The sequence below is a fragment of the Hakea prostrata genome, chromosome 5 (assembly GCF_041222555.1).
Source record: "Hakea prostrata isolate BN-2017 chromosome 5, UWA_Hpros_2, whole genome shotgun sequence".
NCBI classification, from domain to species: Eukaryota; Viridiplantae; Streptophyta; class Magnoliopsida; order Proteales; family Proteaceae; genus Hakea; species Hakea prostrata.
In genome coordinates, this window is record NC_142604.1 from 47,246,248 (window position 1) to 47,271,515 (window position 25,268).

At 35.8% G+C, this 25,268-nt stretch overlaps 3 protein-coding genes across 3 annotated transcripts; 1 reads left to right on the forward strand and 2 right to left on the reverse strand.

Annotated features, from left to right (window-relative positions):
* Positions 1-6,002: 6,002 nt before the first annotated feature.
* Positions 6,003-7,181, reverse strand: LOC149016199 (F-box protein At2g26160-like). Its single transcript, XM_089156704.1, has one exon. It carries the CDS (start codon positions 7,179-7,181, stop codon positions 6,003-6,005), a length of 1,179 nt encoding a protein of 392 aa, XP_089012830.1.
* Positions 7,182-14,589: 7,408 nt separating this feature from the next.
* LOC149016200 (F-box protein At2g26160-like) lies at positions 14,590-19,251 on the reverse strand. Its single transcript, XM_089156705.1, has 2 exons — positions 19,157-19,251; positions 14,590-15,844 (listed from the first exon to the last, which is right to left on the reverse strand). The coding sequence occupies exons 1-2, from the start codon at positions 19,249-19,251 to the stop codon at positions 14,590-14,592; spliced, it is 1,350 nt and encodes a 449-aa protein (XP_089012831.1).
* A 47-nt stretch (positions 19,252-19,298) lies between these two features.
* LOC149016201 (uncharacterized) lies at positions 19,299-24,450 on the forward strand. Its single transcript, XM_089156706.1, has 5 exons — positions 19,299-19,695; positions 19,817-19,974; positions 20,785-20,875; positions 20,969-22,315; positions 23,564-24,450. The coding sequence occupies exons 1-5, from the start codon at positions 19,299-19,301 to the stop codon at positions 24,448-24,450; spliced, it is 2,880 nt and encodes a 959-aa protein (XP_089012832.1).
* The last annotated feature ends 818 nt before the right edge of the window (positions 24,451-25,268 follow it).

Here is a 25,268-nt window from a genome sequence, read left to right on the forward strand (position 1 = left end):
GCTTAGTAGCTGGACTTCTGGAAGGCAAGTGATGTCTGGAGATGTTCGCAATGAAGGTAAGACCTCCCCCATGTGTTCATTAGGGCTAAGTTGTACTTGGAATGAGCAAAGCACCCTTGTATAGCAATATACTAGGGGGCGGTTGCTAGTTGCGGTTGATTAGACCAAACGATTGCCCCAAGCTGTTGATTAGACCAAGCGACCGCCCCAAGCGATCGCCTGGTCTTGGTTGTAGGGTTTGGCCCTATTTTGCCCCCAGACTTTTATAAATAGCAACCCTTGCCTATTTTACGAATATTATATTCGGGATTGCTGTTTTTGGAGGTTAGACGGCTGTGGAGACGTGCTAGAAGATGATCTAAAGTGTTGTTAGTGTTCTAGAAGGTTCTACTGCTCTTTATAGCTAATCTGGTTGAGGTAAGTGATTCCATGTTCACTCAAACTCCACCATTTGCTATGATTAAGGTAGATTAGTGTTCCTCTTTGGTTGTTCATGATCTTTCTATTATAGTACCTACCTTTTTAATGTTCTTGGTAAGATCAGATCCGAAAATGAAACCCTGCTTTCGTGAAAAGGGTTGATCTAATCAAGAGGAAGGTTCTAAGTAACCAATTTGGTGTTAGTTGTTAGGTTTAGTATCCCCCTTGGTTGTAGGAGTGATAGATTTGAAATTCAGACTATGATCATTTAAAATTCAGATTGTAATCGGATGATCAGAAGCCTGAGTTTCGGATTGAAACTCTCTGTTTTTGGGGCGGTCACTAATGGCGGTCGCTCAACCTAAGCGACCGGCTAGTTTCTAGTGACCAAGTGACTTTTGGATTTGATCCGATTTGATTCATTCGACTTACATATTATTGTAACCATGTTTATAGGTGTCATCTGTTTCAAGTAAAAGTTTTATAATTGTTTATGGTTTGCAATCTAGAGGAATTCTACTTATTTACAGGTAAGGACATACAATCCTATCTTTATGTAATGACTTGAACATGCTAGTCTAGTGTTTCTGTTATTATTGTTCTTTCATTTCACATATTGTTGTAACCATGTTTAGCATGCTGATCTTATTATATGCTTGTTGTTTGTACTGTCTTTACATATACTTTGTGAATTATGAATGTGATATGATGATGGTTGATGGTTTGTGGTTTTGATGGAAGGGGTATTCCATTGGAATATCTTGGCTTGAGATATCAGAGGGTTGTGGTATGGGACACATGCTCGCTGATGTCTCTAGCACTTTCATAACTACTGGATGAGATACCTAGGTAGAGTCTAGAGTTGCATGGCTAGGTACCCCACATGCGACTACCCTTTCGGTAGGGGAATTAAAGCCGGATGACCCGTGACGACAGTGATGTGACTTTGGTCCACTGTTGGTCATACAAATGGTAGGGTTGCATATGTTAAGGTTGGGCTCATGGACGTCCAAGGAATGGACCGGGTGTCGTGAGGAGTCATGAGAGCATTCCGCCTCAACAATATGTGGATGACCATAGGGTTATGGGATGGAGTCCAATAGCGGTAACCAATCCGTGAGGGTTCTCATTCCTAGGTTGCAAAGGATACTAAACCGAGTTAGTTGGTGCCATAGGGGATGTAGCTGGACTTCATGTAGTATGTTACCATTATGACTTGCATTGGATTAGAAACCCCGACATGCGCCAGTACTCATGCCAATGGTCGTGGTGAGAGAGTGTTGACTTAACCCCAACCATGGTTTGAGAGCCAGGTGTGGACTTTCCATTTTACCCAGGATCCCTACAGAGGTAACCAATCCTTGCTGGATCAGAGTGACTAGACCTACCTAGAGGAGAGCTGGTGTATATCTTAAAGCATGTCAACTGTTAGAGACTTGCACAGTTAGATCTTAGCGGTATTCATACTTTGCACTCATACATATCATATATGCATTTTTGATTGGTTTGACATATGGATGAGAATTATTGTTGTTCTTACTGAGTTCTCCAAAACTCATTCCTTTATTTGTCTATGTTATATTAGCCTATACAGATGGAGGAAATGCGCCGGAGGATGGATTGGTTTCCTATGAAGGAGATGTGGCACCGGCAATGGGAAATGGAGAGAGCATGTGCGGAAGCTCTGCGAGTGCATGGAATGTGCTTATAACACCCATTGATGGGCAGAGGAGACATGTTGTCAGGAAATTTGCTCATCGAATGGAGAAGAATCGGATGACCCCTTTTCTAGAAATACATGAGAAACATTATCTAACTTTAGAAAAAGAAACTGGAAAGAAAATCATTTAATTCTTTTTTATTGCTTCCGTTGAACTCGTATTCTTTTTGATCATTTATTATTTCCTTGATTATTTTATTAGAGTATTTGAACTCCTGTAATCCTTTTATTTAGTTACTGAACTTATTCTTGCTCATGATTGTCTTTACTTGCATTTATTATTATTGATAGACTAAAACCGTGGATCCTGTGACGGATCATTCCCACCGGTTGTTGGGCAGGTAATAGAGACCGGTGGGTGGGGTGTAGTTACACTTCTTGTTATGCATTTGGGTCAAATAAATTGAGGAGGGATCAACTAGAGGATCCATTGTATTCCATTGCTGACACGGGACCACTGTTCTTCTCAACTGGTTTTGCTCCCTGTGTCTTGCATTCTTATTTTCATCCTTTGGCTTGAAATCTAATAGAACCCTTGTGACAACTACTTGCTCTCGTTCTTCATTGCTCTTGCCTTCTCTTTTTGTCTGAGATGAGAACCCAAGTTCAGCTATAGTAAGATGGCAAAATCATGCTCATCATTTATGTAAGAGAACAATGGAAAAGGGGTTAAAAGATCAATCTCGTACCCTTGGAAAAGGAAGGATTAGAGGATTATTGTTCCACTAGAATGAAAAAAAATTGCTTTGCTTCAAAGCAGACCAGGCAGCCATGGCAGCGTTCTTCTCCCCTTGTTTCTTCATTTTTTCCTGATTCTCCCATGTAATTCATACCAACAAGCTCAACAGTGCAAGTGAAGATAGGAAGATGACCAGGTCCTAATATGATAGTAGTGTAAACCGGCTCAGTTTGGTTCTTCAGCTCCATAAACCAAGCAGTTTGTTCACTTAACAGCTCTTACAATCATTAACGGCCATGATCTTTTTGAAGTGATCAAATGGCTGGCTGAATTGTCCTGCACATTAAATGCGCATCACTGAAGCAAAATCCCACGGGCTCCTAAGGAGTCTTCGAGTAAGAAGAAGAAGAAGAAGGCCAAGACTGCGGTTGCTAAGATATCAAGTCCCTTCAAATAATTGGCTAATGCATTCGACATATTTGTGGAATCAGACCATCTCCCAACTATGTTGAAAAGGCTCATAGAAGCACTTAACGTGGTTCCTGGCCTTGATGTTTGTCGAAGAATGGCAGTGAAGACATATTTCATGAACAACAAAATTGAAGCCCAAATTTTCTTAAACTATTATAATGAAGTGAAGTTGATAATGTTGAAGGAGCATGTTTCCGTTGCCGTTGGGTCAAATAAACCTAGAAACTTACTGATTTCCGATGTGTTTGTTTTGTAAGTTCAAGATCTTGACGTACTTTGTCCACATACTTCTTTATGCGCCCTAAGTTAAAGCGTGTAGCTTCTTGAAAATTAATAGAAATTTATGTTTGTTTTATGTCTACCAACATTTAGACATGGTTACTACTTATCATGATCCTGTAGATATATATTAAATTGGTCATGACTCAACAAAAGTTGTCATGTATTTTGTATAAAGTGAAAGAGAAAGGGACAGAGGTGCCAGATTTTTTTTTTTTCTTTCCATAGTTGTTAATTTGCTGAATCTTGAGATTTATTTTTGTATTATTAGTTGAATCATAAAAGTTGTTCTGTTTTAATTGTTCAATCATATAACTATTCTTCATGATAGTCAAGACATGAGTGGTTAAACTCTCATAAATCATCAATGTTACAAGGGACCTTCATGTGATTATGTGCCAAGTGAGTTATGCTTCATGTAAGAAGCTTTTTCAAAACCCAAGATCTGATTATTAAGCTATTGAAGACTAGCAAGTGAGAATTTACACCACCCCCACCCCCACCCCACCCACCCACCCACCCACCCTAACCAGGTGTTTTTTTTCCTTTCTTCAACTGCAAGCAACTATAATGTCTAAACGTCTTACAAATTCTGAGAGGCGCATAGATATGTAAAGAAATTTGTATTTCACCCTTTTCTTTAATTTTTTTGTTAGCCACATATATATCTTAATAAACTCAGGTTTTGGATTTGCATCTTTCAACTAGGTAGGACTAATTCATTTTTGATAATTAGAACCCATGACGTATAGGCACTACCTAAGCATTATGAAGATACAATTTATGATAGTTGATGATGGGATAACTTAGATGGAGACAAATTTAAAAGTGAATTTGTTAAATACATATTTCTTATTTTGAAGTTTTTTATTTTCATGTATAAAATATACCAAATTAACAAAGACAATGTTTTGGAATCCATGGATTTAGGTAACGAGACAGTTTTTCAGGATGAATTAATAGGTTTTAAATCCACAAATTTAGGGTAACCAAAGAGTTTCTCAAAATGAATCAACAAATTTTATTTCACATATTCAAATAACCAAATAGATTTTAGGTTGAGTCCACAAATTTCATTTCACCCGGTTAATTTTTTGGAACCATGAATCCAAGGATTTGAAATCTATAGATTTGAATTTTCCCTTTCATTTCAAATTCCTAGATTCATGTAACCAAACAGGCCCTAAGGGAATCAGTTTGCAATTTCACTACCAACAGTCATTTTATAGTCAAGATAAATGTAAGTGCTCTTAAAACCTCTAATTTATTCAAAGAAAATCCTTACCTCCAATGAAAAGCTTGGAATTGATTCCTTTGTCACTGATGAAAAGCGAAGGATGAAAAGAAGAAGAGCTACTAAATTCTGATACAGAGAGATGCCTGAAGAAATGTGGTATTCGCCTAGACGCTTAGAAAGAATGGAAAAATAACTAAATTAGAAACTTTTTCACTTCACTGAGAACTCAAAACTATAGTAATTTGCAGAAATGCAATAAAAGATGACAAAAATGCTTACTTCTTGTAGAACCTTGCTCTTCTATGACTTATCAACACTCTTAATAGAAAAATACTCAATTGTCTTCTTCTTCCTCCTTTGTAAACAGTTTAACAATCAAATGCACAAAGAAGAAGAAATCAATTTCACATCCAAATGGAATTGATATGCAGCAACAAATAACGATCTCAACAGTGAAGAAACAGAGCAAGCCCAATATCATTTTTGAGTATCTATTGGATTAGTTTCTCTTGCCTCTATTGGGTTTCAACTTCAGTTCAGTACGATCCTTACTGAAATCCAGCAATGCCGGCGAACGTGGAAAAAAGATAAATCGATATTAGATGGAGAAAATCAAATGCAGCATAAAGGCAACAAAAAACATCAGATATGGAGAAACAGTAGTTGGTAAGCCCCCCAAAACTCGTAGGTTAAAAACACAGTTCTCAGTTCTCAAAGAGATGTTGCGAGAATCTTGTGTGGAGTTTTCCCCTCTCTTTTCCTTTTTCTAAAACTTAATGCCTTTTAAATGGCAACTGATAGAAAGTTAATATAACTAATAAAGAAGTAATGGGAGAAAAATTAGGAGATATGTTGACGATCCAGATTCAATTCACCAAATAAAATGGTAGACATTTAGAACCTCTAATTCATTCAAAGAATCATCAAACTTCTTGCTTGTTTGATTTAAGAAAATCATGCCAAACACAGCCTAAGTAAATGGGTCAACCTGATTGATTTGAATCATCTGATAATACAACCATGAAACAGATAAATTTAAACAATCAAAGACATTGAAAAGTAATTGGTCGAAGACAACAAAAATCAAACAAATCTAGCTCATCACTACCCAGCAAGATGTCAGTCAAGTTTAATAGAATAGAAAATAAGAAGAAAAAGATGTAGCTGGCTAGCCTTTGTCGACATATACATAAAGATTAAACTGGGGTTGGTGTAATCCAGATGCATTTTTTATGAGCGAGTCCTCCTTGAGGATAGGCTGGCCATGGCTTAAACTGCTTGTCTGCCAAATCGAACAGAGGAAGAGCGTGGTCACCAGAAAATGAAAATACATGGTGGAAATATATACAGTTACCTTTACATTCAGGGAAGTCACGGGCTGAGAAACATGAAGGTGGACTCAGACATGGAAAATACACACGGTCACCTAAGCTCTTCACTTTGGACCACTCGGCATGATATAACTTGTGAAGTGAACACTTGGTTCTTCCATGGTCGACCAGCTGAGTAATAATAAACAAGTCATCATCATATTCAACCAGAACCCGCAAATAGACCTGAAGCCCATAGCAATGAAGACGCGGCTGCGGTATCTGCTTAATACTAGTCTTAATAATGGTAGGATTTCCATGACCATCATCCACTAGTACTACTTCTCTTATCACAACTTTTCCGCCAAATATTAGTGTAATGATTTGTTGCTTGAAGAATATGATATCGTGTATCTCCAAAACTTCAAATCTTCGATCTTCAATTAAAGTCCATCTCTTATCTCCAAATTTGGAGATAAACAAGAGACAAGAATCGAGCAAGACAATTGTCATGAAATCAGAGGAAGATGGGCTTGCTGATAATACTACCTTAGTAACAGGAGTTTTACGAAGTTCTCTATGATAACATTCATCCAAGGAATCAAGTCCTAAGGATTCAAGTTCTATGCTCAAGGATGGAAGTTCTATGCGGGCTTTGGTGAAAGGATTGAAGAGGCCGAAAGAAGACTTCTCTTGGAAAATCAGCCAACCATAACAGGATGTAGGAAGAAAATTCTTATTACTCATCTCCAAGGGGAAGTCCAGGAAATAAGATTTCTTTTCGACGATGCTGAAGAATTCATAGGTTGTTTCTCCTTCTTTTGGATCTCTAGGAAACATCATTAAAAGAGGGAATTGGCGAGGGAGTTGGTTGGGAGTCTCTGGTAATGCTGATCGCCATGAAACGCAGACGGCTCGTAACCGAATACGATCGGCATAGAGGGTGAGGCGCTTTGCAATCTCGTCTAACAACTCTTCCGGAAGATCAGCCCAATTTCCAGCTGATGCTGCTGCTGCTGCCATTTTTCTCTTTTTGGTACAACCGGCTGCTGCTGCTGCTGCCATTGCCAATTCCATATATATATTTAATTCTTGCCGAAGATCGCTGCTTGGATATGATAGCCGGCCGCCAACACCTGCAGGAAGATTAATCTTTCGTAGACTGGAGATTGAATAATCAGGTTGGAGGTTTTTGACGATTCGGAAGTTAACGATCGATGTATCTCTGATTTTACGGTTGAGAAGAGTTTATATAGGGATGAGAAATAAGGAGGCGTAAATTAGAAATACCAATGTCGACATTGAGTACAATACAATTCGGACTAGGAAACTGACTATAAGTAGGATAATTCGCAATTCAAAATTCAAGACTTAAATTACAAATCGATGTTCTAAGAATCTTACGGGGAAAAGAACAAAAAAAAAAAAAAAAAAAAAAAAAAAAAGGCTTACATGGGTATCAAGAAAGAAAAAAAATATTAATTTAGCATGATTGGGTAATATTAAAGAAGGGTAATATAAAGAAGAATCTTTTTTACTGGTGACCTCTTTTTAAGTATGGTGAAACTCTAGATTCCTGCTTGGTGGAAAAAATTATCAGTTCCTCAATTTCAACAAATCCGAAATTCACAATTAGATGGAATCTTCCCTTGTTCAAGATATTCGGAATAGATGGAGCTACTGCAATTGGAGCAGCAACAGTTTCGAAGGTGGTAGTTCTTATCTGGGTTCGCTCCTTGGCCACAGTGATGGGCAAACGAAAACGGCCACTAATAGCTGAAACTTTTCCTGGTATCCTTCTCGGGCGGGTTTCTCTATTCTCATTGCTTTCACTTTCAGTCACCCATCTTCAACCCTTCTCTGTTCTTCCAGCGGAGGTAGAACCTTCTGTATGTCAACCTGGGATCAACTCTTAGCTTCTAGTTTAATGGCTCTGCTTGATGGATATGGTGATGCCTTGTTCTCTCTGTTAGAAATCGGCTATAAGATTTTTGAGGCTGTGGGGCGAGAGAAAATTGTTAAGATACACTTCTTGTTCTGCGTTTGGATCAAATAAATTGAGGAGAGGTCAACTAGTGGATCCATTGTATTCCATTGCTGACACGGGACCACAGTTCTTCTCAACTGGTTTTGCTCCCTATGTCTTGCATTCTTATTTTCATCCTTTGGCCTGAAATCTGATAGAACCCTTGTGACAACTACCTGCTCTCGCCTTCTCTGTTTGGCTGAGATGAGAACCCAAGTTCAGCACTAGAAAGATGGCAAAATCATGCTCAACGTTTATGTAAGAGAAGAGTGGAAAAGGGGTTAAAAAATCAATCTCGTACCCTTGGAAAAGGAAGGATTAGAGATTTATTGTTCCACTAAAATGAAAAAAAAATTAATATTGTTTCGCTTCAAAGCAGACCAGACAGCCATGGCAGCGTTCTTCTCCCCTTGTTTCTTGGTTTTTCCCGATTCTCCCATGAAATTCATACCATCCCATGAAGACCAGGTTCTTCAGCTCCAAAAAACAAGAGGTTTGTTCACTTAACAGCTCTTACAATCATCAACGGCCACAATCTTTTTGAAGTGATCAGACGGCTAGCTGAATCGTCCTACGCATTAAATGCGCAACACTGAAGCAAAATCCCACAAGCTCCTAAGGGGTCTTCGAGTAAGAAGAAGAAGAAGGCCAAGACTGCGGTTGCTAAAATAGCGAGTCCCTTCAAGCAGTTGGTTAATAATGCATTCAACATGTTTGTGGAATCAGATTATCTCCCAACTATGTCGAAAACGCTCACAGACACACTTAATGTGGTTCCTGGCCTTGATGTCCGTCGAAAAATGGCAGTGAAGACATATTTCATAAACAACAAAATTGAAGCCCAATTTTTCTTGAACTATGATGATGAAGAGAAGTTGATAATGCTAGAGGAGCATGTTTATGTTGCCATTGGATCAAATAAACCTAGAAACTTGTTGATTTTCGCTGTGTTTGTTTTGTAAGTTCATGATCTTGACATACTTTGTCCACCTACTTTTTTATGTGCCCTAAGTTAAAGCGTATAGCTTCTTGAGCATTAATAGAAATTTATGTATGTTTTATGTCTACCAACATTTAGACATGGTTACTACTTGTCATGATCCCATATATATATATATATACTAGCAAAGTAAGACACGTGCAAATGCATGTGGCCATATGAGAGAAAATATATCGAGTCAAAAAAACAGAGAGAAAATTATATTAAGAAAGAAGACAATTAAAATAAACAATCAAGTTTTGGGGTGAGAGAATAATCAGTGAAACTTTTGAGAGGAAGAGTAAGTACATGGAAAATAAGTACAAGCAAGAGTATTCAAAAACTTCAAAAACAAAAAGAGATAACAATGATTATTATTAAAGGAAATATATTTGAATTTTGCACATAAATAGGAATCCAGTTATTGTTTTTATTAGTTTTATGTTTTTTCTTTCCCCTAAACTATGTTATGCAATGAATGTCAATTATGAACACAAGTTCTACAATGAAACCAATAAAGATCTTCAAGTGGCATTATTCATACAAAATAAATGATTAACATAAACAAGTAGCCAAGTAAAAAACATACCCGATCAGTAGCTCTTTGGGTTAGGCCTTAAGGGAGGGAGTTAGGGAAAAATGTAAGAGAAAGTGAAGTGATCTATTCAGAACTAACATATCCACCTTCAATAGCTCAAAAATCAAGTTTTCGGAATGAAATTGTAAAATCCACCGCTAGTGAACATGCGTTAACAATAATATTATACCAAAAGAAGAACTTGAATTGTTAAAAGGCGAGAAAGATTTCGTTAGAAACAAAATTCTAGGAAAATTAAATCTCTATTCGAGGCAGAACTTCAACAAAAAGACGGAACCCTACGCTCAATCAATATGAAATTAAAATTAAATCTAGAATTGACTACGGGAAAGGAAGAAAAAAAAAGGAACAAGCTAAAGCTTTTCGAAGAATTAGGGTTTACTCAAGAAGCTCTTACCTTTGATTCAACGGAAGGTGCAGAATATCTCTTCAATTATTACTTTGTTATGAACTGCCAGTGAACATGCGTTAACAATAATATACCAAAAGAAGAACTTGAATTGTGCAAGGGTTTACCAAGAAGCTCTACCCGATTGAGTGGAAGGTGCGAGAATATCTCTTGATTATTATCTTGTTACGAACCTCGAGAGGTAAATTCCGCAATAAGAAAGTCTTAAAATAAACACAATTTTCTTTCTAATGCTAAGATTTAAGATTTTAAAAGGTCTCTCCATAACTTTCCAAAAACAGCAATTCAATCATACGCACACAGAGACAATTGAACCGAGAAATTTAGGGAAATTCAACAAAATTATCTAACATTAAACACCTCACCGATAAACACAGCCACCTTAACAAAATATCCGCGAATCTCGGATACAATCGCAAGGAATCGATCTGAACTACCGCGCCACAGGAGCCATTTACATTAATTAAACGAAAAAATAATAGTTTCATACGGCTTGACGTTAATTTAAAATTAATTCATATTATTAGTTGATTGATTACCGATCTAGTACCGGAGCCGCATCCGGCTTCTAGTCTCCGGCCTTGCTCCCTTGGGCAAAGGGGATTAGTTCAACCTTTCCATCTCGCCACCCCGACCTCATTGGACTATCCCATCACCGTAGCCCGCAAAGTCGATCACATCTCAACACCGGAACCACACAACCAACCATAACAAACATAATCAACAAAACGCAAAAACAGAACGACAAAGAGATCCAAAGACGAATCAAATTAATGAGAGAACAAATACATAGATTCAAAGAGAGATTCAGAGACGAGAGGGATTCGAGAGAAGTTCGAGAGGGAGAGGGAACAGAGAGCGACAAACTTTGAGAGAGATTGAGAGAGGTAGTCAAAGAGAGTGGTGATTTAGAGAGAGATTCAGAGAGAGTTTGAGAGGGAGAGGGATAAAGAGAGCGACAGACTTTGAGAGAGATTGAAAGAGGTCGAGAGAGAAATCGAGAGATAAATTATGTGAGGGGTTAAAATTAATGATAAATAATAATAATATGATTAAAATGCCAATTTATCCTAGCAAAAATAACAAAGAAATAACAAATAGACAACATTATTGGTATTTAGCAAAATTATAAGGAAAAAAAGGAAGAAAAGATTTGGAAAAACGAGAGTACATTATTATAGAGAGAAAAAAAAAAAAAAAAAAAAAAATATAGTATATAATATATATATATATATATATATATATATATATATATATATATATATTAAACTGTTCATGATTCAAGAAAAGTTGTCATGTATTTTGATAGGGAAAGTGAAAGAGAAAGGGACAGAGGTGCCAGATTTTTTTCCCCATAGTTGTTAGTTCGCTAAATCTTGAGATTTATTTTTGTAATTATTAGTTGAATCATAAAAATTGTTCCATTTTAATGTTCAATCATATAATCTATATTGGATAAGTTGATTTCATGCATATTATTTTAGACGATTAATTTAATATATTTCCATGTGTTTATAATTGTTTTATATCAATTTACCCTAATATGATATGAAAATGAATATGTTGCACACTTTCCTTTAATTTCTATAATTTTGGTGATTCTATATATTTTTTAGCAAATTCTAATTAAGATTTATTACTTTTACATGTAAGAAATTATCAATCAAATATGTAGAGGTATTAATGGAAAGTTTTGTAAAGAGAGTCCTAATGGAACCAAGCTGGATTTTATTCCACTCTAGAAAGGAAAGTCTTGTTCATCAAGTTACAGTGCACTCTAAGAGCTTCCTCAGGTCAAAAACATGGAGAACATATGATTCCTTGCATGCTTCAATATTTTATTTCCTATGTGAGAATTGATCAAAGAATGAAAAAGAGGAAAAAGAATCATATTCAAAGTTTTTAAGAGAAAAATCCTATTTTTGAGTGTCTCTGTTCAGTTTCGATCAATCCCTTCATCGGATGGTCATTCGGTGTCTGACTGAGCTAATTCTTGGGATCCAACGGTGGGATCATGCATTCAAGATCTCTAAGTTAGTCCAATTCGTACACCAAAACCCTCATTGGTTTAGTCAGATAGAAACTCTGAGTTTGATTCAAACTCTGAGTTTAATCTAGAAAATTACTCTATAAAAGGAAAACATACTCCAGCAAGAGAATAACGTTTTTGGGAGCTTTGGAAGAGCATATAGAACCTTCTTAGAGCTTTGGAGGAGTGTAGAAGACGAATTTTGGACACATTAGTTGGTTTTGGAGATCTGAAGCTTGGGAATAAGTTTTTCTTCATCTTCTTTCAATGTTCTCGAATTCTTCTATTTTTAATTTCTAGTATGAACTAAATTAATTTTTCTAAGGATCAAATTTAACCTATCTTTGAATTTCACTCTTGAATTCATCAATATAATTCTGAATATTGTTTTCTTTGATTGAGTTTTTACTTCTATTCTTAATGATTTTGATTAATTGGCCACTAATCAATTGGTTTGTTAATCATAATGAACTGAGAGGGGATCTATACTCCATGATAGTCAAGACATGAGTGGGTAAACTCTCATAAATCATTAGTGTTACAAGGTACCCTCATGTGATTATGTGCCAAGTGAGTTATGCTTCATATAAGAAGCTTTTTAAAAACCCAAGATCTGATTATTAAGCTATCGAAGGCTAGCAAGTGAGAATTTACCCAACCCCCCACCCCAACCAGGTGTTTTTCTTTTTCTTTTTTTTCTTCAAGTGCAGGCAACTATAATGTCTAAACATCTTTCAGATTCTGAGAGGCGCATTTATGTAAAGAAACTTGTATTTCACCTTTTTCTTTTTCTCTTTTTTTTTTTTTGTTAGCCTTGTATATACCTTAATAAACTCAAGGTTTGGATTTGCATCTTTCAACCCGGTAGGACTAATTCATTTTTGATAATGTATAACCCAAAACGTATAGGCAGTAACTAAGCATTATGAAGACACAATTTATGATATTGATGATGGGATAACTTAGATGGAGACACATTTAAAGGAGGATTTGTCAATTTACATATTTTGAAGTTTTGAAGTTTTTGTCTTTTCATGTATAAAATATACCAAATTAACAAAGTCAATGCTTTGGAATCCATGGATTCGGATAACCAGGCAGTTTTTCAGGATAAATTAATAGGTTTTAAATCCACATATTTAGGGTAACCAAACAATTTTTTAAAATAAATCAACAATTTTTATTTCAGATATTAACCAAATAGGTTTTAGGTTGAGTCCACAAATTTCATTTCGCCAGCGAACCAAACGATTAATTTTTTGAACCATGAATCCATAGATTGGAAATCGATAGATTTGAATTTCCCTTTCATTCCAAATCCTTGTATTCATGTAACCAAACAGGCCCTAAGGGAATCAGTTTGCAATTTCACTACCAACAGTCATTTTATAGTCAAGATAAAACTTGTAATTTATTCAAGAAAAACCTTACCTCCAATGAAAAGCTTGGAACTGATTCCTTTGTTATAGATGAAAAGCAAAGGATGAAGTGAAGATGAGCTACTAAATTTTGATATGGAGAGATGCTTGAAGAAAGGTGGTATTCGTCTAGATGCTTAGAAAGAATGGAAAAATAACCAAATTAGGAACTTTTCACACTCAAAACAATAGTAATTTGCAGCAATGCACTGAAAGAGGACAAAAATGCTTACTTCTTGTAGAACCTTGCTCTTCTATGACTTATCACCTCTTAATAGAAAAATACTCAATTGCCTTCTTCTTCCTCCCTTTGTAATCAAATGCACAAAGAAGAAGAAATCAATTTCGCATCCAAATGGAATTGATATGCAGCAACAAATAACGATCTCAACCCTGAAGAAACAAAGCAAGCCCAATATCATTTTTGAGTATCTATTGGATTAGTTTCTCTTGCCTCTATTGGCAACAAAAAAAATCAGATATGGTAAACAGTAGTTAGTAAGCCCCCATAAACTCGTAGGTTAAGAACACAGTTCTCAAAGAGATGTTAGTCCCTTTCTCTAACCACTGAGAATCTTGAGTGGAGGTTTCTCTTTAACTTTTTCTAGAACTTATTGCCTTTTAAATGACAACCAATAATAAAAGGTTAAAATAACTAATAAATAAATATGGGAGAAAAATTAGGAGATATGTTGCACGATCCAAATTCAATTCACCAAATTAAATGGTAGACATTTAGAACCTCTAATTCATTCAAAGAACTTCTGGCTTGTTTGATTTATGAAAATCATGCCAAACAAAGCCTAAGTAAATGGGTCAACCTGATAGATTTGAATCATCTGATAATACAAGCATGAAACAGATAAATTTATAAAATCAAAGACATTGAAAAGTAATCGGTCGAAGACCACAAAAATCAAACAAATCTAGTTCACTACCTAGCAAGAGGTCAGTTTTAATAAGAAGAAAAAGATGTAGCTGGCTAGCCTTTGTCGACATATATATACATAAAGATTAAACTGGAGTTGGTGTAATCCAGATGCATTTCTTATGAGCGAGTCCTCCTTGAGGATAGGCTGGCCATGGCTTAAACTGCTCGTCTGCCAAATCGAACAGAGGAAGAGCGTGGTCACCAGAAAATGAAAATACATGGTGGAAATATATACAGTTACCTTTACATTCAGGGAAGTCACGGGCTGAGAAACATGAAGGTGGACTCAGACATGGAAAATACACACGGTCACCTAAGCTCCTCACTTTGGACCACTCGGCGTGATCTAACTTGTGAAGTGAACACTTGGTTCTTATTCTTGAACAATGGTCGACCAGCTGAGTAATAATAAACAAGTCATCATCATATTCAACCAGAACCCGCAAATAGACCTGAACCCCATAGTAATGAAGACGCGGCTGCGGTATCTGCTTAATACTAGTCTTAATAATGGTAGGATTTCCATGACCATCATCCACTAGTACTACTTCTCTTATCACAACTTTTCCGCCAAATATTAGTGTAATGATTTGTTGCTTGAAGAATATGATATCGTGTATCTCCAAAACTTCAAATCTTCGATCTTCAATTAAAGTCCATCTCTTATCTCCAAATTTGGAGATTAACAAAAGACAAGAATCGAGCAAGACAATTGTCATGAAATCAGAGGAAGATGGGCTTGCTGATAATACTACCTTAGTAACAGGAGTTTTACGAAGTTCTCTATGATAACATTCATCCAAGGAATCAAGTTCTAAGGATTCAAGTTCTATGCTCAAGGATGGAAGTTCTATGCGGGCTTTGGTGAAAGGATTGAAGAGGCCGAAAGACGACTTCTCTTGGAAAATCAGCCAACCATAACAGGATGTAGGAAGAAAATTCTTATTACTCATCTCCAAGGGGAAGTCCAGGAAATAAGATTTCTTTTCGACGATGCTGAAGAATTCATAGGTTGTTTCTCCTTCTTTTGGATCTCTAGGAAACATCATTAAAAGAGGGAACTGGCGAGGGAGTTGGTTGGGAGTCTCTGGTAATGCTGATCGCCATGAAACGCAGACGGCTCGTAACCGAATACGATCGGCATAGAGGGTGAGGCGCTTTGCAATCTCATCTAACAACTCTTCCGGAAGATCAGCCCAATTTCCCGCTGATGCTGTTGCCGTTTTTCTCCTTTTGGTACAACCGCCTCTGCTGCTGCTGCTGCCATTGCCAATTCCATATATATATTTAATTCTTGCCGAAGATCGCTGCTTGGATATGATAGCCGGCCGCCAACACCTGCAGGAAGATTAATCTTTCGTAGACTGGAGATTGAATAATCAGGTTGGAGGTTTTTGACGATTCGGAAGTTAACGATCGATGTATCTCTGATTTTACGGTTGAGAAGAGTTTATATAGGGATGAGAAATAAGGAGGCGTAAATTAGAAATACCAATGTCGACATTGAGTACAATACAATTCGGACTAGGAAACTGACTATAAGTAGGATAATTCGCAATTCAAAATTCAAAACTTAAATTACAAATCGATGTCCTAAGAATCCTACGGGAAAAAAAGGCTTACTTGGGCATCAAGAAAGAAAATTAATTTAAGATTCTTAGGTAATATAAAAGAAGGATACCAACGGGGTTGGTCCGCTTAAGTAAGGTTTTGATATCGAAACCTTGTGGATGCAAAAAATCCCCGCTAGAAGGCTCACCCATCATAGTCAGGTGTGCGACCCGGGTCGAACACCGGATTAGTAAGGGCAAAGCCTTGGAAACCGGGATTGGCAACCAAAAAAATAAAAAATAAAAAAAGGATTTTTTTTACTGGTGACCTCTTTTAAGTGGAGTGAAACTCTAGATTTCCGCTTAGTGCAATAAATTATGCGTTCCTCAATTTCAACAAATCCGAAATCCAAAATTAGTCACAATGTGTTTTCCAACCAGCCTTACCAAGAGCTCTAGGAAATTTAAATAGTTATTTGAACAACTAGTTTCATTTATGCACCATTTAGGGTTTTCTTTTTGTCACTTTCACTATCTAGTTGGACAAGGTTTATACAAGTATATATGAGCAATACATCCAAACACATTACTACCTTGATCTTGATCGGTGTAAATAAATTTCAAATTTCTCCTCATGTTTTTCAATAATTCAGTTTTTGCCTTTGTAGACAAATGAAAGTGTATTGAAATCAAAAAAAATTTTTAAGGTCTTTGCCCTCGAAAAAAAAAAAAAAAAAAAAGAGAAGCCATTCTAAGGGAATCAATTTGACTACCAACATAGTCATTTATAATCAAGATAAATGTAACTACTCTTAAAACCCCTAATTTATTCCAAGGATCATCAAACTTCTTGGCTGTATGATTTATGAAAATCATGCCAAACACAGCCAAAGTAAATGGGTCAGGCTGATTTCAATCATCTGATAATACAACATCATGCTAATCATAAGATGAAACAGATATTGGTGATTTTTGGGCATATTACTACAAGTTTGAGCTTCAACATGGAAATGAAGAGCAGCAGAAAGATGTCTTAAAGAGATGCATTGCGGCAGAACCGAAGGATGGTGAACGATGGCAGTCAATTTCCAAGGCTGTGGAGAATTCTCACCAGCCAGTAGAAGCTATTCTAAAGAAAGTTGTGGTTGCCCTAGGGAAGAAGGAAAATTCTGCTGAGAGTGGCAAGCTCTAGAATTTTGTAACTATCTGGATTTAGACGTATCTCTTACCTAGCTATTCAGTTGTTTGTTGGAACTTTAATAGTGACTTGGTGAAAGGTGTGCCCCATGTCATCCTTTTATAATTTCTCTTTATGAAAGAAAACTGGCTTGCATAAATATTCTTTATGTTTCTTTCGATGCTCTCAATTATTTTCTTGGCAATATGTTAGATGTCTTCAAGCAAATATACTTAGTCTGGTTTTTAATGAATACCCTCTGGCATGGTGATTAACTTTTATCATTTAATGCATTTTGTGTATTGTTTTCTTACTGTTAAATATCTTCCTCTGTGTTTAACTGTCTATTGATGGATGGCCTTATGTATCGACAGAAGAAACAGAGTTGGTTAACATAGCTTGCTTTTGCAATTGCCCTTCACAATTTCCCTTGGCCGGTTTCTCATTCTTCTGATAGCATTGATTCAATAGTTGAATAGGTCATTTTATTGCATTAATATTATATCAAATCCTTTATATTTTAATGAGACTAATTGCTTGTTTTATTTGGATATAGACAAATTATAGCATTCGGATATCAAATCTATAAAAAGAATGGTTAGAACCATATTGACACATTTTTAAATCAAACCAAATAATCACACCCAAATTAAGATGGAAGATTTGATTATGTCAAAAGCTAGAGGTTTGATCTTTGCCCAAATCAGAAGGATTTTCGTAAAAAGTCTTAATTCAACAAGCAAATATTTCGTTCTTTCTTGCAATCAGACATCTAAGGAAGAAGCTGAATTGAAAAGTGACTAAATTGGAAACCATTGCATTGGCAAAGATGAAGAAAGGAAATAACTGAATTGGAAAGAATTGCATTGCCAAAGCGAACGATGGAAATAACAGATTTGGAAAGAATGCAGAATTGGCAGGAATCCTCTATAAGAAGGAACGCATTTTCAGAGATTGGAGAAGACACACAAGCTACAACAAGAGAAAGCCACAGTTCTGAGGAAGAACGGCACAATGTTTTCTATTTTCATTTCTTTGTTTTTCTTTTCCATGTCTAGCTAATTCTAGCTTTCGATCAAGATTAATGGAAGTTTGATTTTCACCAATTGTGAGACTTTGGATTATCAGTTTTCTTTAATTCTCAGGTATTTATGCGTTTTCTATATTTATTATGTTATTGTATTAATCCTTAGACAAGAGACCTTTTGTTTTATGATTAATACAATACTCAGTCAATTCTTATATAAGTGACAAATAGCATTCTCGAATGGGTAATCAATGCCCTGGAGAGTTTGTTATGAGAATGTATATCCTAGTTTAAATAAACAAGGCTTTTCTGGGTTTATTGACTAGGGATTGGGTCTTTTAATTTTTAATGCGATTAATAGAGATAACTCAAAGGACAGATCCGAAAGTTATGTTTATTAATTAGGGAATAACTCAAAGGACAGATCCGAAGGTTATTGATAAAGTAGGGAAAGATTGGTTGTTAGAGGACTGATCTTCAATGACCATAACCAATCTACCCGAAATTAAAGTTTTTTATTTTTTAAGTCAATGATCAATTGAGAGAATCAATTCTGAAGTTGAATCTTGATCGAAAGTTTTTATTATTCTAATTTTCTTGTTAAGTACTGCATTCATTTATTTTTATTTAATTTGTTGATTCAAAACTCCCCAATTTTTATCAAAGAATAAATCTTGACCAATCTCTGTGGATTCGACCCTACTCACTACTAATACAAATTCAGTTGAGATAAGGATTATCTTTGGTGGATTCGACAACCATCAAATTTTGGCGCCGTTGCCGGGGATTGGTTTTTTTTTTTTTTTTTAGATTTATTCCTTTTGCTTTATTTTATTTTTTAAATTTTTTTTCCTTAATCTCTTGGTTGTTTGTTTTATGCCTCGATCCACTCGTACAGGTGAACTTCAATTTGATCCTGAGATTGAGAAAACAGCCCGTAAACTAAGGAAGGAAACCAAACAACATTTTCAGGGAGTATCATCTTCTTCATCTTTTAGTATTGACTTAATTGGATTATTTGGGTTTGAAGAAGAAATCATGGATGCTAATAATATTAATGAGAGGACCTTAAAAGATTTAGCCATGCCAGATTTGAACCAACAACCATTATGTATTAAATATCCAAATATTGAGGTTGCTTTTGAATTAAAATATGGTTTGATTCATTTACTCCCCACTTTCTGTGGTCTTGCAAGTGAAGATCCTCATAAACATCTCAAGGAGTTCCATGTGGTGTGCTCCACAATGAGGCCACATGGTGCAACTGATGAACAAACCAAGTTACGAGCTTTTCCATTTTCTTTATCTGAAAAAGCTAAAGATTGGTTATATTACTTACCTTCTGGTTCAATAACCACCTGGATTGAGATGAAAAGGCAGTTTCTTGAAAAGTTTTTTCCTGCCTCGCGGGCTGCTACTATAAGGAAAGATATATGTGGGATCCGACAATCATGGAGAAACTCTTCATGAATATTGGGAAAGATTTAAGCAATTGTGTGCTAGTTGTCCCCAACATCAAATTTCTGACCAACTTCTAATTCAATATTTTTATGAAGGGTTATCTAACATGGATAGGAATATGATTGATGCTGCTAGTGGAGGTGCGTTGGTACATAAAATCCCTACTGAGGCAAGAAATTTAATTTCTAATATGGCTGCCAACACACAACAATTTGGGACTAGACGGGATGATCCACCAAGAAAAGTTAATGAGGTAAGTGTCTCTTCCATTGACCAACGTTTGGATAATCTAACTTCTCTTGTGGAATAATTGGTTGTAGGAAATATCCAACAAGTGAAGGCTTGTGGTATTTGCTTCAAAACAAATCATGCCACAGATACATGCCCAACACTTCAAGATGAGACTCATGAACATGCCAATATTGTTGGAGGATTCCCAGGTCCACCACAAAAAAGATATAATCCATACTCAAACACATACAATTCAGGATGGAAAGATCACCCAAATCTGAGTTATTGGCTTAGAACTAATAATTTCCAACAACAATAACAGCCTAGGCAGTCCGATCAACAATATCAACAAGCTCCTAAGCAAGGTAAGTCTCTTGAACAATTAGTTGAATCTCTTGCTCTTAGTTCTCATCAATTCCAACAAGATACAAGAGCAAGTATTCAGAACTTGGAGGGTCAAATCAGTCAACTCTCATCTTCAGTAAGTAAGCTTGAGAATCAAGGGAAATTGCCCTCACAAACAATTATCAATCCAAAGCAAAATGTGAGTGCCATGACATTGAGAAGTGGCAAAGAGTTAGAAGGACCTATTGCTCGTCATTCAAATTTAAGAGAGGAGAAAGAAAAATAAGTAACACCTCCTGTACAACATGTAAGCCCAAAGGTAACACCCCCTCCTTTTCCAACAAGACTTTCTCAATCAAAAAAACTTGAAGAGGAAAAAAAAATTCTTGAGACATTTCGCAAAGTTGAGGTAAATATTCCTTTAATTGATGCTATCAAACAAATTCCTCGCTATGCGAAATTTATTAAGGAATTATGTACTAATAAGAGGAAGTTGCAAGGCAATGAGAAAATAAGTGTGGGGGAGAATGTCTCAGTTGTGTTACAAAAGAAATTTCCTTCAAAGTGTAAAGATCCAGGTATGTTTGTCATTCCTTGTAAAATAGATAATGTGAAAGTTGGGAAGGCTATGTGTGATTTGGGTGCTTCTATTAATGTTATGCCTTTATCAGTTTATAAATCTTTAAATGTTGGACCTTTGAAGAATATTGGCGTAATAATTCAATTGGCTGATAGATCAAATGTTTATCCTGAAGGAGTATTAGAAGATGTTTTAGTTCAAGTAAATGGATTAGTTTTTCCTGCAGATTTTTATGTACTTGATATGGAAGAAGACTATTCTCCTAATTCAAGTTTGATTTTATTGGGGAGACCTTTCTTGAAAACTGCTAGAACTAAAATCGATTTGCATGATGGAACATTAACAATGGAGTTTGATGGCGAGATCATTAAATTTAATATCTATGCTTCCATGAGATATCCTAATGATGTATATGCTGTTTATACTTTTGATGCCATCGACACTCTAGCTCAAAAAATATTTAATTTTTGTGATGAAGACAAGTTAAAAATTGCACTTAGTAATGGTTTAACTCTTGAAAAAGTGCAGCTTACAAAAGAAGAGTTTGCAATAGAGGATGAATTGCAAAATACTATTTTTGAATTAGAGTCACTTAAACCTATGAGGGTTGATGTTCTTTTTGCTAATCTTCCTATTTCTAACACAAAACTTTTACCCTCTATTGTGCAGGCCCCCAAGTTGGAACTCAAAACATTGCCAGATCATTTAAAATATGCATTCTTGAGTGATAATAAAAGTCTTCCCGTAATTACTTCAAGTAAGCTGAATGCATTAGAAGAAGAGAGATTGCTTAGAGTGCTTCGAGAATATAAGGAGGATATGGGATGGACCATAGCGGACATAAAAGGTTTAAGTCCCTCAACATGTATGCACAAAATCCTGCTTGAAGAGAATTGTAAACCTTCTAGGCAACCTCAACGCCATTTGAACCCACCTATGATGGAGGTAGTGAAAAAGGAAATTTTAAAACTCCTTGATGCAGGTATGATCTATCCAATCTCATATAGCAAATGGGTAAGTCCAGTTCAGGTAGTTCCAAAGAAAACTGGCATCACTGTGATTCAAAATGAGAATGGTGAGTTGGTGCCCACCCGAATCCAGAATGGATGGAGAGTTTGTATAGATTATCGTAAATTGAATGCATCAACTAGGAAGGATCATTTTCCTCTCCCATTTATTGATCAAATGCTTGAACGGTTAGCGGGAAAATCTCATTATTGTTGTTTGGATGGCTTTTCAGGTTTTCATCAAGTTCTGGTTGCACCAGAGGATCAAGAGAAAACCACATTTACATGTCCTTTTGGTACTTTTGCTTACCGACGGATGCCATTTGGACTTTGCAATGCGCCTGCTACATTCCAAAGATGTATGGTTAGTATTTTTTCTGAGTATGTTGAGAACATCATAGAAGTGTTTATGGATGATTTTACAGTCTATGGTGATTCTTTTGATGTATGTCTAACTAACCTAACAAAAGTGTTGTAGAGATGTATAGAAGCTAATCTTGTTTTGAATTATGAAAAATGTCACTTTATGGTAGATCAAGGACTTATTATTAGACATATCGTTTCTGCAAAAGGTATAGAGGTTGATAAGTCAAAAATTGATATTATAAAATCATTGCCTTATCCTGTAACTGTACGGGAGATTCGTTCTTTTTTGGGGCATGCAGGATTTTATCGTCGCTTTATCAAGAACTTCTCCAAAATCACACAACCTTTGTGCAGACTATTGCAAAAGGATGTAGCATTTGACTTTGATAAAGTGTGCAAGGAAGCTTTTGACATTTTAAAAGACAAGTTGACTTCAGCCCCCATCATCAGATCACCAGATTGGAACCACCCTTTTGAAATCATGTGTGACGCAAGTAAATATGCAATAGGAGCTGTTCTTGGACAAAAATTTGGAAGAGAGTCTCATGTCATTTATTATGCTTCAAGAACTCTTGACAGTGCACAATGCAATTATTCAACAACGGAAATAGAACTTTTAGCTATTGTATTTGCTTTAGAAAAATTTCGTTCTTATTTATTGGGTACTAAAATTGTTATTTACTCTGATCATGTAGCTCTAAAATATTTGTTTTCAAAAAAAGAAGCAAAACCGAGGCTGATCCGTTGGATACTCTTGTTACAAGAATTTGACTTGGAGATCCATGACAAGAAAGGTGCAGAAAATTTAGTTGCCGACCACTTGAGTAGATTGATTTCAAGTGAAGACTCATCTCCACTACAAGACAATTTCCCAGATGAGCATCTCTTTTTCCTTAATGAGGTTCCTTGGTATGCAGATATAGTTAACTATTTAGTTACTAAAACTCTACCTAAGGATTTATCTAGAGCTCAAAAAGATAAAATAAAAAGTGATGCCAAATATTATGTGTGAGACGATCCTTACCTTTGGAAGCATTGTTCGGATTTAATTATTCGCAAATGTGTCCATCAACAAGAAATATCATCCATCTTACAATTCTGTCATTCATATGCTTGTGGTGGACATTTTGGTCCAAAAAGAACGGCTCGAAAAATTCTAGAATGTGGGTTATATTGGCCAAATTTGTTTCATAATGCATATAGGTTTTGTAAATCATGTGAGCGTTGTCAAAAAACTGGGAACTTAGGACATAGAGATCAATTACCCCTTATCCCTATACTTATTTGTGAAATTTTTTATGTCTGGGGTATAGATTTCGTGGGTCCTTTTCCTAATTCTTTTGGTAATTTTTATATAATTCTTGCTGTGGATTATGTCTCTAAATGGGTGGAGGCTAAAGCTACCCGAACTAATGATTCTAAAGTGGTTGTGGATTTTGTCAAGTCACAGATTTTTGTCAGATTTGGCACACCCAAGGCAATGATTAGTGATAGAGGCACTCATTTCTGCAATAAAGTGATTGAAGCATTGTTCCGCAAGTATAATATCACTCATCGTGTTTCCACTGCATACCATCCACAAACAAGTGGGCAAGCTGAGGTGTCAAACCGAGAAGTCAAGTCCATTCTTGAGAAAACGGTAAATCCAAATCGAAAAGATTGGAGTTTAAGACTTAATGATGCATTGTGGGCCTATCGGACAGCCTACAAAACACCTATAGGTATGTCTCCTTACCGTTTAGTGTTTGGGAAAGCTTGTCATCTTCCTGTCGAGATGGAGCATAGGGCATTTTGGGCTGTAAAACAATGCAATATGGAAATGGACAAAGTTGGAGAACAACGAAAGCTTCAGTTACAAGAGTTGGAAGAAATTCGCAACGAAGCCTATGAGAGTTCAAGGATTTACAAGGATAAAACAAAGGCTTTCCATGATCAGCAATTGCGAGGTAAGAATTTTACAATTGGTCAAAAAGTTTTGCTCTACCAATCTAGATTGAACTTGTTTCCAGGAAAACTGCGTTCTAGATGGTTAGGACCTTTTGTCGTTACTAATGTCTTCTCTCATGGTGCAGCTGAAATCCAAAGTTTTGAGACTAATAAAATTTTCAAGGTTAATGGTCATTGGTTAAAACCTTTTTATGAAGGTTTTCAAGTGCATAATGTTAAAATTGAGCTTTGTATTCCAGAATACAAGGAATGAAAATGCACCAGGTCTAGCCAAAGACATTAAATGAAGGCGCTAATGAGAGGCAACCCAATTTTTTTTTTTTATTGATTTCATTAATTACTTGTTTTTTTTTTTTTTTTTTTATTGTTAGATTCTTAATTTAATTTAAATTTTTTTTTCTCTTCTTTTCTGACAACCAGTTTTTTTTTAACTCTCCGCCTTCCGCTTGATTGCTCAGCTTCAGTCCACTGTTCTATATATGAGGGGAGTATTCCTAGATTCTCTTATTTCTATGACAATGGGGACATTGTTAAATTTAAGTGTAGGGGAGAGGATCACATATTTATACTTTTTGTGGGTGAAATTTTCTGAAATTCTTTTTAATGATGTTTCATTTTCTATGAGTTCAATGGAATGCATGACTAATATTTACAGGTTGAATTCAATTTTGATGAATCATGATCAATTAAATTCTTTGAAATCACATGCTAATGAAAGATTGTTTTAATTTCTGATTTAGAGGAAAAGATGCTAAAGATTCATATACACAAACAATTTTTGTGAGATTTTGAGCCTAAGAGCATATATCATTAGTTTTACTCTGATTTTCTTGATTGAGTGATAATCTTTTATGGTTGGATACTTCTAGAACTTGTTTAGTTTTGCATGCTGAAATCATATAATTGAATTAAATGCATACAAATGACAAGGGCACCTAGGATTTACCACTTTTTAGCTTTCTTTTGATAGCCTATCCTTGATTATTACATCTAGGAGCCCACTTTGAGCCTTGACCTTTTCTTTTGATAATATACCACTGTATGAACCTCATTAACCTTTTTTGTTCTTTT